Source organism: Balaenoptera acutorostrata, chromosome 21 (assembly GCF_949987535.1).
Source record: "Balaenoptera acutorostrata chromosome 21, mBalAcu1.1, whole genome shotgun sequence".
In the NCBI taxonomy this organism is placed as follows: Eukaryota; Metazoa; Chordata; class Mammalia; order Artiodactyla; family Balaenopteridae; genus Balaenoptera; species Balaenoptera acutorostrata.
Genome location: NC_080084.1, coordinates 10,445,066 through 10,463,076, shown reverse-complemented (window position 1 = coordinate 10,463,076; position 18,011 = coordinate 10,445,066). Strand labels below are relative to the sequence as shown.

General features: G+C 42.1%; 1 protein-coding gene across 1 annotated transcript in view; it reads left to right on the top strand.

The window, feature by feature from the left end:
- Nucleotides 1-18,011, top strand: part of KCNU1 (potassium calcium-activated channel subfamily U member 1) — a 135,178-nt gene that overhangs the window by 49,914 nt on the left and 67,253 nt on the right. Inside the window, exons 15-19 of the mRNA XM_007170105.2 lie at nucleotides 1,270-1,382; nucleotides 1,752-1,820; nucleotides 5,294-5,383; nucleotides 5,523-5,620; nucleotides 17,066-17,180. Of these exons, the coding sequence (XP_007170167.1) occupies nucleotides 1,270-1,382; nucleotides 1,752-1,820; nucleotides 5,294-5,383; nucleotides 5,523-5,620; nucleotides 17,066-17,180 (485 nt within the window). The remainder of the gene's footprint in view (nucleotides 1-1,269; nucleotides 1,383-1,751; nucleotides 1,821-5,293; nucleotides 5,384-5,522; nucleotides 5,621-17,065; nucleotides 17,181-18,011) is intronic.

Sequence of the window (18,011 nt, the reverse complement as noted above, 5' to 3'; positions counted from 1 at the left end):
CAGAAACTAACACACCATTGTAAAGCAATTATATGATAAAGATGTTAAAATAAATAAATAAATAAAATAAGTCTTTACTGCAAAAAAAAAAAAAAAAACTGACTCAGGACATCTTCATCTCTAAGGTTATTTTTTACCCTCTTGCAAAACCTGGAACATTTGGATTAGCAGCACTAAGCCAGTTTCTTTGGTCACGAGGACTTAGTGACTTGAACTGCACAGGGAGAGGACTTTAAGAAAGGGGGAAAATGCAGGAGAGTCAGCTGTATCTTGAGACGGTGATGAGGTGTATTGGAAAGAGGTGGTCCTTTTTATCAGCAGGGCAGAATTTTTTTGTTGTGTGTTTGTTTTTGTTTTGTTCTTCCTAAACCACAAGATGGCCATCTGAGGAGTGTTTCTGAGCTGGCCTTTACTCTCCACTGCCATGGTGTTTCTGAGTTCCTAGGAATTCCAGGCTTTCATTGGAGATTCTGGGCTTTAAGGGGCCAGTCGTGCCCGGTCAGAGCAGTGTGGTGGTGATTCTCATGGCTGCGGATGGAGGAGGATGAGGAGGATGCAAGTAGAGCAAAACAGAATCCCTGGGGGTCTCACACGGATGTCAGAGATGAGTTACTCAGCAGCATCTGCCCCCCCGCCCCCCAGTTAGACAACATTTAGCTCTTTTTGAGAGAAATCCTTTTGTCACATCCCCCATTTCTCTAGAAGCGTACCACTGCCCTTGATTTTTACGTGCTCATTTCCATTGATCAGGATGGCTTTTTGAGTTTATTTAAACCAAGAAGGGTTCCGATACTGAGCAGAAGTCATGAATATTTTCATCTTTGTGGTATATGGTTAGTCAGTGAGTAGAAAACTAACATGTTCTTTAAACAAATCTTAAACAGCCATATCTAGGGGGAGACGAGTTAGATTCCACATTATTCTTCCCATCTTACTGTTCCTGACTCAAACAGGACTTATTGTTCCTGGTTCAGTCTACCTTGCTGAAATTATTGGAAGAAGAATTTATTTCCAGCAGGAGGCGTGGATGCCATCTGGGGAGGAACTAAGTCGTGACGCTCCTACTTCATTCTGGAAGTAGTTGAGATGTATGTTAGAGTTTTTGTTCTTCCTTTGACATTTCTCTAGTTAAGCATGAGGACAAATCTCCTTTCTGGGACCTGAATGCAGTGGGTACTGGTTTGGTGCTGAGCAGAATACACAATTTGTATATTGAATATCCCATTTCCCACATCACTGTGCCTCATGTGGTCTGACTGTGTGTTACAGATCTGCCCTAAAGAGCCCTGGCAGAAGCATTTCTTTAGCGGCCTGAGGAACAAAATCCTGACTCAACGCCTCTCTGATGACTTTGCTGGAATGAGCTTTCCTGATGTTTGCCGGTAAGTTAAGGGAAACACTTTCCTCATTTTCGTGCAATGCATTCTTTCCCCAGTGTTCACAAAGGGCTCACTGTAGACCAGGCTCAGTGACAAAACACAGAAGGTATAAGGATGAATAAGTCTGAGTGTCTGCAGCCTGGAGGTTTACAGTCTGTGTGGGACAGGTTCACCTCTGTCCCAGTTGGTGCACTGGCTCTGCGTTACTCCAGGATAGATTCACTTTCAAGTGAACATTCCATATTTGAGGGGCTCTCCCTGCGGAGGGGGTGGTGTCCTCCCAGGCAAAGAGCATAGAGTGTCCGTCATATTGTTGTGACCTGGTGCTCTGCTGTCCTCTCTTGCCTCACCATTGCTTGTCTTCCTTCCCAGGCTCTGCTTCGTGAAGATGCACCTCATGCTGATAGCCATCGAACACAAGTCCGTGTGTCACGGTTACTGGTACCAATGAGACTTCAAATCGCTTCAGAGTCTTTGAGGAGAATCTTTATGATTAAGATTCTTCCAAACATACAGCCGTAACTAAGCTTTTTGCTATTTGTTGAGAGCCGGCCTCAGGCTCTCAAGGCACCCAGGCTGCTGTGGTGCATTTAATACTGTCTCTAATGACTGAGGTTAGGATGGTTACCCTAGTGGGTGGGCAGGAGCTCTGCCTTTGTTCCTATGGCCTTGCCCCAGTTGTGTCTCATGATCAGGAGACAGAAGAAATGGTCACCTTCTCAGATCTGTTCCTCAGTATATTACCAGATCTTGTAAGTCTTGACCATGAAACCATACCATGAAATAGAATTATTTGTGATAAAAATGTTCCCACAAAGTCTAGCCTTAGAAACTAATCCACAAAATATGGAAAAATGGGAATTTGGCCTGCTGGGCAAAGTGTGCTGTTGATAAAGGAAAGAGGTAACCTTATCAGACCATCAGCATTTCCTGAAAATGCGTACTGAATAATATAAGAAGTAAGAGAAGTTATCATATAATAAAAAAGAAAATCCAGAATCAGCCACAATGATATAGAGATAAAAGATGCTGAAAAATAAAAAGTGAGGCTTAAGTGGGATGGGGAACAAGAAACACTTATGATGGCTTTTGTGTGTTTTTTAGTGAAAAACTACCTTGAATTAAATTGGAATCAATAGGCTAGATTCTGATCCTGATTATGATTTGCCAGCCCAGTGGCCGTAGAGAAGTGTCCATCACCTGTAAAAGGAGGGAGTCACATTAATTAATCCCTAAGACCCCTTCCAGCTCAAAGACTGACATTACCAGGAACCCTAAAATCATAGGGAAACAGTCAAAATTCAATAATTTTGAATGATATCAGAGGGACTACAAAGTATATAACAGACTAGAAAGAAGAAACAGTGTGTCAGTTAGAGAGGATGTAGAAGGTATCTGAGCAAAAGGGGTCAGTGGGATACAGTACAGAGCAAGTGCTTAAGGAGAGTAAAGAATAGTACCATCTGGCTGGCTGAATCTTACTTAACAATTCTGCCGTGCTCATGGAAATCTCGAAATCGAAACCCATGTACAAGTGCCCTTTCTACTGGAAATAGGTGAGAGTAAAGAGGATGGTGTCTTAGCCTCACGAGCCAGGTAGTTTGGGTTTCAGACCAGCCCAGAACTTGATCAGGTTTTAACATCTTTGGCCTTCAATGACCTGGGTTATGCATCGGAATTATTTGCAAAGTTTGAAAGACATAGAATTCAAAACCTCACTTCTGACTTTATAAAACCAAAATCTATGAATTTTTTTGAGTCCCCATGATATAGTCATTTTATTCACTGGCATTCAGAAACGGTTATACCAAATGCTCTTAATATCCTTTCCACATTTAACATCCTAGATTTCTATAAACTTTATTAGAATGACTGTCAGGACATTGTGGACCAGAAACGTGAATAAGCAACTAAGTTCTACATATATTCAAGAAGTTCTGGTGCTATTTACTACCTAGCATACATCTACCTCCAATAAAAGAGGCAGCTGCTCCAACAGAGATTTAATTTTGGTTTCTCATCAAAGAGTCAGATGCATCAAAAGAGTTAAATCCTGATTTGGCAAAGATATTGGTAATAGCAGTCTTACATGATTGCTACTTCATGACTGACACTGCTTTAGGCACTTCACTTACATTAACTCCCAAATCCTCCCAACAATGCTGTAGGAAGGGTAAAATTAGCCCCATTTTTACAGAGGAGAAGCCAAGAAAAGTTAAATAATTTCCCCAAGCTTGCAGCACACCCAGGGGCCAAGTGAGAATGTGAACTTACTCTGGGAGCACTTCTGATCACCAGGCTGTGCTAAATCCACCACAGTCACTGTACACGGAAGGAAAATAGGGCATCTCAAAGCTGGGCTTCAGGCAAGTGTATTGAAAACCTAGGGGAAAACCTATTTTTTCTCACCTTTTATTTTTTCTTCTAATTGATGCGCCTGACTAGACGCTAAGATGTGCAAAAGCTCTGGATAATCCTCAGGATCTGTCTTAGGGAATCATCTGTCACCTGGTAAGAGGCGAAGCTGGATCTGACCCCAGTCAGAGAATGTTCTGAGTTAGTTCCAGTGGCCCGCGTTCTCTAATAGAGCAGCTGGCCGTGATTCATGAAGGGTTGGCGGGGGGAGGATCCAGCAATAACTTCTTTGAAAGATGTTCACCTCTTCTTTCAAATGCAACCAGAGAGATTATTATGACAGTGTCTTCACAACTAAGCATTTAACGTGAGCTCAGAGGACCCTGCCTTTAAAAAAGGAGGTATGAAGATACAACTTAAACATACGCGTGTTAGGTAGTGAACATCAACCGATGATACTGGGGCGGGGGAGGCACAAATCCGTGTCCTTTCCTTTTCAAAGTTAAAAGCAGTGATTGCAGGGACATGTGAGTGTCCGTCAGTCAGAAAGTGCCACACGATGTCTCGTGCAATCATCTGCTTGACCTCAGCTCTTCAGCATCTTTTGCTCTTGGCACAGAGCTGAAGACCTCTTGTTGGACAAGCTCTTTTGTTTTTGTAAGGCTCTCACGCCTGCACGTTACTTTGGAATATCCTAACAACCGACTAAGCTTTGCCCAAAGGAAGACTTGACCTCTTTCCAATGTGAATACGAAAGGAGAGGTGTGTTTTAAAGGAGGAAAGGAGTACTTTGACCACGCACACACGAAGCGAGGGGAGGTATAGGGTTGTAAGACCTCACCGTGCTGGAGGTCTGAATGAAAGGAAATGAAAACGGGAGATCCTGACCAGCAGGGAGAAACGTGAGGAGCTCAGATAGTCATAATGGAGCACCCTATCAAAAAACATCACGGATGAAGTTCATAAGGCAGCGTTTTCAAACACACAAAACCATAGTAAAATAGACAATCAATATTCAAGTAGTGTAGAAATAGAAACAATTCACGTGGTTCCTGCTCTCAAAAATCTTGCAGTCAAGATGCACAAAAGTGAAGTCAGAGATAAACAAGTTCAAAAATTGTATAGGCAAATAAAAGGAACTTTTGAATCCAGCTAGTTAATTAGATGAATTTAATTTTAAAGGACAAATAGCCTAAGGATGTACACCACTAGGATGACCGTAAGACTAGCAACTGTGAGGCCTTGGCCTGTTTGGCCTTGGATAGCTTCCATCAGCAAGGCCTCCTGCATCTGAACTGCTTTGACCGTTTCTGATGCAGGACACAGCCCAGGGATTGTACGCAGCTCAGCAGTTGGGTTGTGACCTGGCCCCCCTCAGTATATTCAGCAGCAGTCGATGAATTAAATGCAGTCAGATTCACATTTTCTACAGTAAATTTTGGCAGTCAAAAGGGATTGAGTCCTATTAACTCTGCAACTTAGAGAATCCTTTGGTAAAAACAGATATTGCCCCAGAAATTGGAGGGGAAAATTACTGTATTATTATTTTCTGTTTCCAGTGGGCTGATACTAAATCCACCTGCTCAAGTTAAGCTCCGTAAGAACACACTAGGATTCTTTATTGCTGAGTCTGCAAAGGATGTCAAAAGGTAAATTTTTGTTTATTACTTTAACGGGGAGAAAGTCCTAAAGCGAATACAACTTAATGGCAGGCAGACTGAGTCAGCCCCGTGTTTCTTTAGTGTGAAGCCTCACATAAGTCATTCTTGATTTGCTTTCATTGTCCAGAGCCTTCTTTTACTGTGCCGTCTGTCATAGTGATGTGTATACTCCTGAGCTAATTGGAAAATGTAGCTGCAAAAGCAAGAATCCTCGGCACAGGACAGGTAACTGCGCTTTCTGTCTGGCTGTCCTCAGCCCAGCTTCTGGGGGCGTGGCCAAGGAAAGGGGAGGGACTCTATCTCCTAAAAGACAGTGTCCACTTGAACTTGGCCAAGAAGTGGCAGATACTTCCCCACTGGGCATCCAAGACCTGAGAATCAGTCTTTTAGAGCTGGAAGAAACCTTACTAGTTCGCTAGTTCAACCCCTTCACAGGCCATGCAAATGAGCTCCGAAAGAGATTCAGTAATTTTGTCCAAAGTCACATAGCCAGCTGGAGGCACCTTCCAAGTCAATTCCAGACATGCTGATGATTAGCCTCTTGCTTTTTCTCTACGTCACGCAGGTCTTCCCACCTTCAGTCTAAAAGTTCAGCCTGTATCTGACTGCTTCGTTGGGTATAAGGATACCCCCTCATGACCATTTCTATTTTTTTTAAATTTTATTGGGATGTCTTTGACATACAACATTGTATGAGTTTAAGGTGTACAACATGATTTGATACATTTATATTGCAATATGATTGCCACTGTAGCGTTAGCTAACCCCTCTATCACCAGCATAATTATCATTTCTTCTAGTGTTGCGAACAAAACTGTTCCTTGAGTAGTCTGTTCCTTAATGGATTGTAGGGAGCTTAAAATGTACTCATTCTGGCATAGTGATGAAGAAATGAAACTTTCCCCCTTTGCTCAAGCTGAACTCGATAGCTCACCAACAACCCTTACCACTTAAAGCAGGAAGAGAAAAGTTGATCTCGAGCATTCATGATAACTTAATCACTTCTGGTTTGAAACTTAGTCTCTTCCAGGTATGTTAAGATTTTTTGGGTAAAATCCCAGTGTTTTAGGGTTTAAACTTAATTCAGAATTTGAATTTCCTATCAGGGCTCTCCTTCTCTCTAAGGTTCTTTTCTTCTGTTCTCCCCAGTAGTATTCTGTCTAAATGCAGGAGAAAACTTGCCTAACCATATGGTATTCTCATAGTGGACAGCCAGGCATCCTTTCATGAGAGTCCTCCTTACTGGTTCCTGAGGTCTGTAAGTGTCAACTTCTGTGACCTCTGCATTGGCAACCAGTGACTCTGTTCCTCCTGGATTTAGGTCACGTACTGTCGTTTGTTACTGAAATCCATCGTCCCTGCCATTGCCTCTGGTCTTTTTTTTCAGATAGAATTTTCTTTTTTAAAAAAATTTATTTATTTTTTGTTGAAGTGTAGTTGATTTACAATGCTGTGTTAGGTTCAGGTGTACAGCAGAGTGATTTAGTTATATATATATGTGCGTGTGTGTGTGTGTGTATATATATATATATATACACACACGCACATAGATATATTTTTTCAGATTATTTTCCCATATAGATTATTACAGAATATTGAGTATAGTTCCCTGTGCTATATAGTAGGTCCTCGTTTATCAATTTTATATATAGTTGTGTGTATATGTTACTCCCAAACTCCTAATTTATCCCCCCCACCTTTCCCCTTTGGTAACCATAAGTTTGTTTTCTATGTCTCTGAGTCTGTTTCTGTTTTGTAAATAAGTTCATTTGTATCATTTCTTTAGATTCCACATATAAGTGATATCATAAAATACTTGTCTTTCTCTGTCTGACTTACTTCACTTAGTATGACAATCTCTAGGTCCTTCCATGTTGCTACAAATGGCATTATTTGGGGTTTTTTTTATGGCTGAGTAGTATTCCATTGTATATATGTACCACATCTTCTTTATCCAGTCATCTGTCAATAGACATTTAGGTTGCTTCCATGTCTTGGCTATTGTAAATAATGCTGCAATGAACATTGGGGTGCAGGTATCTTTCTGAATTATGGTTTTCTCTGGATACATGCCCAGGATTGGGATTGCTGGATCCTATGGTAACTATGTTTACTTTCTGAGGAACCTCCATACTGTTCTCCATAGTGGCTGCACCAATTTACATTCCCACCAACAGTGCAGGAGGGTTCCCTTTTCTCCACACCCTCTCCAGCAGTTATTGTTTGTAGGCTTTTTGATGACGGCCGTTCTGACCCGTGTGAGGTGGTGCCTCATTGTAGTTTTTAGCCTCTGGTCTTGAGGTCTACAAAGTCCCCTTTTCCTTTACTCCTAGTCTTTTTGTTCCATATGTTATTTCGGTCTCTCTGCTCTGTGGGATTTGTCAGTCTCCCCACATTCGTAGGTGTGCATGTCAGGATGTGGGAACCTAGGTCGTGCCCTCAGGCCGTCTTCTGCTTAAACACACACGCGCCGCCGTCAGCTCTTCTCTCGTCATCTTGCATTGAGACGACTGACTAGTCTTCTCTCGTCATCTTGCACTGAGACGACTGACTAGTCTTCTCTCGTCATCTTGCACTGAGACGACTGACTAGTCTTCTCTAGTCATCTTGCACTGAGATGACTGACTAGTCTTCTCTAGTCATCTTGCACTGAGATGACTGACTAGTCTTCTCTAGTCATCTTGCACTGAGACGACTGACTAGTCTTCTCTCGTCATCTTGCACTGAGACGACTGACTAGTCTTCTCTTGTCATCTTGCACTGAGATGACTGACTAGTCTTCTCTAGTCATCTTGCACTGAGATGACTGACTAGTCTTCTCTCGTCATCTTGCACTGAGATGACTGACTAGTCTTCTCTAGTCATCTTGCACTGTTACTAAATACTGCTCTAAGTGCGCCCACCAGGATCCATGTGAAGAGGGGTTTCCTATGGATTTTCTCCCCTCACGCACCATAAAATTATCCTATGTTCCTTGTCTCACCACCTCTCACCTTCCTGAGACACCAGGTGTGTGTGTTGGTTGGGAGGGACTAAGTGTTTTCTCAGGGGTCCAGGCTCTGTCATTTTTGGTTGATAGCTTTATCGAGATATAATTCAAAAACTATGAAGTAAATACCAAATCCTTTTAAAGGGTCCAGCAATTCAGTGGGTTTTAGTATATCAGCAGATGTACGCAACCATCACCACAATCAATCTTAGGACATTTCCATACCTCAAAAGGAAGCTCCATACCCAGCAGCAGTCATTCCCCGTCCTCCTCTCCCTGGCAGCCACTAGCCTACTTTCTGCCTCTACAGATTTGCCTCTTCTTGTCATGTCATAAAGAGGGGGTGATACAGTACGTGGCCTTCTGCATCTGGCTCCTTTCACATAGCCATGTTGTAGCATGTATCAATACCTCACTTCTTTCCATGGGTGAATAATGCTCCATTGTGTGGATACACTTCCTTTTGTTTACTCATTCATCTATCGATGGACACTTGGATTGTCTCCAACTTTTGGATATTGTGGATAATGTTGCTATGAATATTGGCACAGAGATATCTGTTTGAGTTCCTCTTTTAATTTTTGTGTATACATCTAGAAGTAGAATTAAGTCTATGTCTAATTTTTTGAGGAACCACCATAGTGTTTTACACAGCAGCTGCATCATTTTACATTCCTACCAGCAGTGCACAAGAACAAGGGTTGCCATTTCTCCACATGCTAACCAACACTTATTATTTTCCTTTTTTTAAAAAAATAATAGCTGTTCTAATGAGTGTAAAGTGGTATCTTATTGTGATTTTTAACTTAATTTCCCTAATGGCTACAGATGTTGAGCATCTTTTAATAAGGACCTTATTAGCCATTTGTATATCTTCTTTGAAGAAATGTCTATTCAAATCCTCTGCCCATTTTTAAATTGGGCTATTGTCTTTCTATTATTAAGTTGCATTAGGTCTTTAAATATCCTAGATACATGTCCCTTATCAGATATGTGATTTGCAAATATTTCCTCCCATCCTGTGGTTTGGCTTTTCATTTTCTTGAAATAATTTGAAGCACAAACTTTTTGTTGTAGCAACTCTGGACACCAGGGGTGGTACTGTCGTTTCTTGTTGGGTTAGTGGGTTAGTGGCTTGGCTGGACTATTTCATTGAACTCTATTTCCCCTGCAGTGTGAAGCCTCTGGTGTTGCCCATCGGAGAGTATAGCCTTGGGATGCACATAGTTACCCTGGGATGACAGTGGTTTTAACTGGGCTCTTTTTAGTTGTCTCCTTTCCTGACTCTCTGTTAAGCTCTCTGCCTCTGTTGGTATCACACCCAGCTCTTAAGCTACACTCATTGGCTGCCAGTGACTCTTATTATTTTTGACAATACCCTGAGGCATATATTGCTTTACAATATTATCCAATTAAATTTGAGCCCCTTTGCAGGAGTAGTTTCTGAGGCTAGTCTGAGGTTTGTTCTGACCCTGAGAGAGCACTTATTAGCTGTCTCTTTCCTGGTTCACTATGGTAAATTCTGGCCCATGGTTGACCTTGTTGCTCTCATGGAACTACCAGCATCCACTTAATGATTTGCCACCAAAATCACTATTGTTTTCAAGAACATCCTTGGGCTTGAGCTTCTCCACACTCTACTCCAAGTAAAGCCAGTTCCCTTGGGAAGACTATCAGAGCTCTGTATTGTATTGGCCTGCCTCTCCCTCTGGGCAGGATCTCTGAGCCACTGCCCAGGAGCTGTGGGGTAGAAACGGTCGTCCACCTCTCTGGAATTGACACATTTGCTTTTTGAGCGGGTCTCTGGGCAGTGGCGGTAGCTTCTGGTCTTGGTTTGCCTCTCCCACTGTAAAACCTTGGCCTTGGGTGCGAGCTGGGATGAGGCTATTCAGTGCTCCATGGTTTTCACCCTGTGATGCTGGGGCAGGGCCTCTGCCCCATGAGTGAGGGCTGTGTGGAGGAAGGGAGCCTCCATCCTCTTGGTTGTACTCACCTGAAACTTAGCCTCTGCATCATGGGGCTGGGAGAATGAGAAATGCTGGTGCCCTGCCCCTCCCCGAGACACACCATAGCCCTCGCCTGGAAGCTGGAGGGAAGGGTAGCTCTGTATTGCCGGGCACACGTACCCAGAATGGAGCTTCTGTCACACTTAGTTGGGGTTGGAGGAAAGGAAGCCATTTGTGGCTCAAGTGCCTGTGGCTCTCGTAGCTCCTCCTAAGGTTTGGTATAATTTTTTGAATAAATTGTCTACATTTGCTACATGCCTGTAGGACAATTTCTAGAGATTTTAATTGGGCTTGTATGTGTGTGTATGTGTGTGTGTTTCAATTTTCACTAGTTACTGTTGTTTCATGGAGAAGCAGGTCCATGGAACTTTTCATGCTTCCATCCCACATTCCGAACTAAAGGCTCTATCTTAACCATATCTATTTTTTCTGACTCTTTAAATTTTTTTGTGAAAATCTAAGACAGTTTTGGGCATAGAAAGAAACTATTCCTATGCCATTTCCTGAAATCCCTATTACCTAGAGGGCTTGCAATGGAACGCTTGACTCTAAAGAATACTGTTAATTAAATGGGCTTCAAGAGCCTATTTGGGATTCAAAAGTTAAACATTGACTCTTTTGCATTCCATAACAATATGAATCATTCTTTTTTTGTAATTTATTTAGTTTTGGCTGTGTTGGGTCTTTGTTGCTGTGCGTGGGCTTTCTCTAGTTGCGGTGAGCAGGGGCTACTCTTCGTGGCGGTGTGCGGGCTTCTCGTTGCGGTGGCTTCTCTTGTTGCAGAGCACGGGCTCTAGGCACGTGGGCTCGGTAGTTGTGGCTCGCGGGCTCAGTAGTTGTGGCGCACGGGCTTAGTTGCTCCGCGGCATGTGGGATCTTCCCGGACCAGGGCTCAAACCTGTGTCCCCTGCATTGGCAGGCGGATTCGTAACCACTGCGCCACCAGGGAGGCCCAATATGAATCATTCTTGAGGCAATGGGTGAGGCTGACTAAATGGAGAAATGTCCCATTAAAGAGGTGTGAATAAGAAATAAAAAAATAACACATTAAGAGTATCGTCTCATTACACATATCTTTATCCCATATGAAAATTCAGCATTGTTTCATGCAGTAGACATATCCCTGTAAACACAGTGTACAAATCAAACTTTTGCACATAAGTTATACACTCATATGCATGCACTGCTGTCAGTCATTTTATAAAACAAAAACTTTTATAAATTGAATAATCATTTAGCTGACTTTTAAGTGTGTTTTTGTTATAAATATTTTAAAGCAGGAAGTTAGTTGGTCTAGTATAAAGATGGAAAGATTTTTGTTTAAAGAAAAGGGCTCTGCATTCATATTTGTAGATATGCCAAATTTCACCCACTTCTATAACTGGTAATTTATAGTATCTAGGGAATCAGTAAGACTTTCAATTTATAATCTGGCATTTGATCTTCCCCGGAACCTTTCATTCTTCTCATAATAGAATCATTTTTTTTTTCTTCTTGCTCCATACTGATCCTCCATCACCACTTCTACTACGTCCAGGACAACTCTAATTAATCTGGTACCAAGATTCTTAAATAGCAGGCTATGAGTGAGCCAGCTGTTCTTACTTCACTCTGCCAGACGATGGCAGCAGAGTACCATGAAACACTCAGGGTCTGGTAGCCAAGGGAGTGGACTTGTGTGTGAATTTGAACCTGGAGAGTTAGTTCTAGCCAAAAATGTGCCAAAGAGGACATCATTGTAGAAGGGGACTACTTGGCCTTACAGATTTAAAAGTCATGATAATGTCTTGGAAATTCTCCCAGAGAATTAACTTTCTAAAAGGACTAAGGAACTTACCAGTAGATGACAGAATAGAAAATTTACTGACTTAGAGATAGTTCAGATTCCAGGTTGAATATTTTACATTTCAGAGGCAGATGAATGTATCCCCCGTCCACTCCCTTTAAAGAATTATCTCTTCGTTGAGTTAATTAAGCTTGCTCAGTCCCACCAACTTCTTCCACCTCCTGTACTCAGCGAGAAGTCAGAAGGCTTGAATTCTGATGGCAGCAGTGCCACTGATTGGGTGCGGTTTAGAGAAAACACATCACCTTCTGGGATCTCAGTGTCATCCTTTTGAAATTCAGCAGTCCTCATCACCGCTATGGCTCTTTTCAGTTCTGATGTTCTATGATTTATAATCCCTCTTCTTTGATCACTTCCATTTTTTTTTTTCCTGAATAGAACCATACCAGAGGTTCTCCCCTTAAGTTCATAATCTATCATTTTAGAGAGGCAGCAGGGTGCAGTGGTTAAAAATGTTGGATTCTGCATTGCTCACTTACTTTTTAGCTGTGTGATCTTAGGCAAGCTATTTAAGCTCTCAGAGTGTTTCAGATTTCTGTAAAATGTTAGTGATAATATTACATATCTCAGAGGGTTAAATGAGAATATTAGTACATAAAGAGTATACAGGTTGAGTCTATTCATATAGAAAGCATTAAGAACACTCCTTGGCAAATAGTAAGTACTACCTATATGGTAATTATCATAGAACCTATGGGAACACAAACTCAAAAAACAATCTCATTATTTTTCTCATCAATGAAATTCAGATGAAATAAGAATTGGCAGAGAAGTCCTGGTAGATTATACTTATCTGAACCCATTCCCCAATGTGTTTTGGATCCAGAGCATGAAGACCAGGCATGGTAGGGCCAGCCTTAAGAGCAGGAGGAATCATGTGTAATTAGATAAGTTACTGGGCAGAAACTTTCCCAGCTCCAACTCAACAGTTCACTGCCTGCCATTTCAGCACTGAATTCTCTAACACCTAAGATTTTAGAGTAGTGGTCCTCTACCAGGGCAGGGAGAAGCACACACCGGTCTCTGTATGTGATGGCGTGGAGAGTGGGCAAGGGGAGAGTGGCCTTAGGAAAGTTGTGTCCAAATTCTCCTAATCCTCACCCCTGAGAAACGCTTTAGGTTCCTTCTTAAAATGTTAATGTTTGTGATGGAGTCACGTGTAAATGAGAGGGGAATTATGAAGAGGAAATTGGAAAGAGGGCGTGAAAAGAGGTCAGGGATGGGCCCCGAAATGATAAGAAATAGTTTGAATAGTTTGAACCTGAATTTATTCTACTTTAAACTACTTCATAGTTTTCTTTAGGTTTGGCCTTGGGTCATTTTTTTTCATCAGCATCCCAGACTAAGTGACCTCTTTAAGAAGGGAGTCAGCCCAGCCAGTGTTCCCTAGGGATGAGCATTCCTAACCTGGAAGGTTGGGCTCTAACCCCCGCAGTGAATCTGCCAGCTCTCTAGCTTGGCTCTCCTCCTGCACCAATGGCTATAGGTAGCAGAGAGAGCAGAGGTGTTCCTAAATGCCTCTTCTTCTCTAAAGCAGGGCCAGGGACCACATGTCCACCCAATTCCAACAAAAAGGAAGACAACCTGGTAATAGTCTACAAAGACCATACACCAGTATCTTGCATTCCTGTATTCACAACAGTTGCCATTGTTCTTGTAGTCAGTCCCACCGTTGGCGGTGCGGCTTCATTTTCTCGAGTCCTTGGTGTCCATCTCCACTTTGGCCGTGGCCCTCTTTATTTCTCATCCCGATGATTATAATAGCGTCCTGGCAGGTTTCCCTGGATCTAGCCTCTCTTCATGCCAATCCGTGCCATCTTTCATGGCTCTAAGAATTTTCCTGAAGTTCTGATCATGAACAGATATGTAAATAAAAAAATAAACAGGTGGATGAATGTTGTCCCTACTTTTGCAAGACGAAGGCATCGGCTTGATCTCTTGTCCTGCTGCTTCTTCAGCTCCTGAGAGGAGTGTTTCTTATCCAGAATACATGGTATCACTTCTTAGGTGTGTCACAACGACTGGTAGATACTAAATTTTGCAACAATTGAGCTACTTAGTAAATTGGAGCAGATTCAGAATCAGCCAAATAAGGCAGGAATTATTTTCACTCATTTGGACTATGATAAGATTTCCTGAGGGAGAGAGAGAGGAGTAGCATTATTGCTCTCCATATGGAAATCGTGTATGAGGCGTGTCTTAATATGCAATCCGATCACGTGTGCCAGGAAAGGAAAATGGTTGCCTGTAGCTGTCAAGGAAATCACTTCTTGAAGAGAAGAGAAAGATAATCAAGATGCTGGCCGTGCATAGGACTTTAATTTTTTTTTTTCAGTCACCCACAGGTCTTAGATGCCATGTCTTTTTTGATGTCTAATGCTTTATTCGGAAACCCTCTTTAGAATATCCATAGAGAAGAAGTCATAGTAAGCCATGGCAAGCCATTAACAGTCTGGTTAGGGCGTCAGGCAAAAATACATATCATTTTTCCCTTGCCTAAAATATGAAAACATAATTACTTGGACACTGTCAGCTGTAGCTAAATAGATTAAAATATAAATAAATCAAATGATCAAATGCTCTTAGAGTAAAATCAGAGAAACTTCAATTGCTTATCTACTGCCTTGAGAGAAGGGGACTTTACTTCCTAGTTTTATTTTATTCTTTGGTTTTTCTCCCAAATGTTTGAAGCAGCAAAGAAACTGGGAGAAAGGGCAGTAATTGTTGCACTTTCTTAACAGCCCTCTCTACAACCTGGTAGAGAGGACACTTTCAGACTTTTTTGCGAAATTCATTAGGATTATAGAACTTAGAGTTGAAGGAACCAAAGAGATCACGTGGACCAGTTCTTTCCCCTTCGGGCAGCCAGCAGCACACAGCCAGAGCCTCCACCCATCCCCACGAGACTGCGCCTTCCAACCCCCGTATCCATGGACGTACTTCCATAATCATGAACGCTTCCAACATTATGCAGATCATTCATGTGTTTTCAGGAGAGATTTTATTAAGAAGGACACAAGGGAAGATTCAAAGCTTTATTGAGCAAAAATTTCTCAGGGTTCATACCTAGCACTCACCTCACCCACATGTCCCCTCCCACCTTTTCTTAATACCTGGCAAATGTTGTTGGCTGGAGAATGAGGCTCTGAGAAAACAGAGACTTCCCGAAAGTTCCATTGTTCCCAAGCCAGTTTAGGCATGTTGCCTTTTGCATTCCACAGCTCAGTTTCTATCACGAGTACTAAGCCGACTAGCCTTTAAAGACTGACAGTTGGTAACACGCTAGTCCTCGCTTAGATTTTTCTTCAGAAGTTCCCTTCCCAAGCCGTTCCCCCCAGGGCAAAAGGTAACCACAAAATAAGGAAACGTCAATCAACCTGAAAGCCCCATCAAAATTCCATATGTAAGTGAAGGCTTCTGAGGATTACAGATAGGGAGCAATCTTATTCCATACTTGGCTCTTAGTACACCTGTATGATGCAATTACTGCTGATTTAAACCGACAAATCACATATGCAAAGGATGTCCCTCTTCTTCCAAAAGTGTGTTTTGACTCAATTGATATTTTCTGCAGATTAAAATGGCTTAGAAAGAGTTACATCAAAAGAAGAGGGATACCAAGATGTCGCTGTGGCTCTTTCTGTCTGCCATTGTCCAAAACCTGGCTCGGCGTGGGTTTAAAGGCTTGTTCCAGAGGAACTCCCCATTCTGAGTAGTCTTAAGTACAGAGAGATTCTGAAATTGACACAGGAGGAAAGGTCATGTCTCTTTTCTCCACTTAGGTGGGCAAAGGAAGAGGAGTAGCAGTGATGGCTTCTCTTTGACTCTGTCCATCTCCTCGGTGACTTCTTCCCAGGCAGTCTTCCCATCTCTGATCACCTGGCAATCAGGTTCAGGCAAGCAGATAATGCAGGGTTTTTGAATAGTGAAAGAAAAGCATTTAACTTCCAAAGCATCCTTTAGAATGTTACTTTTCATCACAGTACCAAGTGCCAATTCTTATTGAGCAAGGATGGCTTCCTAGCCAAGTGCGTTGAAAGGATTCCTAGGTTAAATCTCTGTTCTGGAATAAAAATGGCGTGATGGAGTGTCAACATATGGGTGCAGGAGGCTCAGGTGTCAGCTTTTTTCCATCTCAAAGCAGCTTCGTGTTGCTCATTTAGTGTTGCTCACACATTCTTGCATTTATCCTCAACAATCACCCTTTGAGGTCCTAGTCTTCTCCCTATTTTGCAGATGAGAAGATTATCTGCTTTTGTGTTATTTCCAGATGTGGAAATTCACAAATGTTTTGAGACATATCCCAGGTAAGATCAAGATTCTTCAAAAGTTAAAATAAATAATAAAGGAAGCCTTGAAGGAAAAATGAAGTAGAAAGAAGCAGTATCCAAGGAGGATGAATTGCAGGCTGACCAGTATCTGCAGAAGGGAGTAGGGGCCTTGTATAGTGATCTTTTCTTAGAGTCCTGTAGTGGCTGTAGACTGCTGGCAGCCGAAAGGCTCCCCAAGTGCTATACTTCTGGATGACATGGGAAGAATGATGGATTAGAAAGGTGCAGAATGGGTAAGAAAGTACTCAGTAGGTACTTATTTTAAGGTTACCATATGGTATTAACATCCTCACAATCATTTTCACCCACTCTCTAACTCTGTAGGAGGAAATTAAAAGAGTTTTCTACAAACCATCCTCTTAGGACTAGTCTGTAGCTGAGGATTCTCAGCCTCTCCCTAGTCAAGGGGCTAGAGCTCTCTCAGCCAATAGGAACAGTCCAGAAATCCCTTATGAAGGGGTATTATGCCAACTCACCAAGATGGCTATGACATTGCAGGGGCAACAGTCATGGTGATGAGAAACAACGGAAGGGAACACTCTGGTCCCAAAACACAGGACTCCTACCCAGCGACACATACGAGCATGGCTAGCAACTTGAGCTTTACCACCAGGTAAGAGACACAGAGAACCCTGGTCCTCTATGTTTTTTTTCTAAGAATCACTGGGCAATAAAAATTTGACTTAAACAGGAATATTTGCTGTATCAGCTCCTATACTGACTAATACAATTGTTCCTCACCAACATGAATTCATCCCAACTTCTCCCAATGTGACTGAACTAAGCAAATATACCTCCCACAACATTGCTGAAATAATTTATACTTATGACAGCCAGAGGTTATGCACCCAGTTTTCTTTCAGATCACCCTCCAGGCACTCAGGAAATGTGGGTGAGGGCAAAATTTCAACTCTTCCCCCATGTTTTTTCTATTATTAATCCATGCCTTATTTCCAACAAATTGTTGATGAGATTGCTTTTGGTTTTTAAATCTGCAAAATAGGGCCAACAAATGCTTCCTCCCCTACTCTCTTTTCCCTGCATCTCTCTACTCCAAGATAACCCCGATTAAGCAGAATGCAGGGTTGGAGGTGAAGAGTGTGATCTGTTTATTGAATAATTTTTAAATAGAGGGTTGATCTAAAACTTCTGTCACCCCAAATCTTATTGTGAATAACTCTGTCATGTGTTGGCAGCATTTCAATTTAGTAGCTATAAAATACCAGGAAAATCTTTCATGATTGAGAATTGTGATTGGCAGTGGGTAAGTACTGTATCGTCTTCTCTGGCATCCCACAATGTTCCATGCGAACGCTGGCCCTCCCTAAGCTGTGCGATCTTGCGTAGCTTGCATTACTTCTAGGTGTCTCAGTTTTGATATCTTAAATGAGTATAATGGTAATGAATACTCTGTAGGTTCTTTGTAAGGACTGAGTGAGATGAG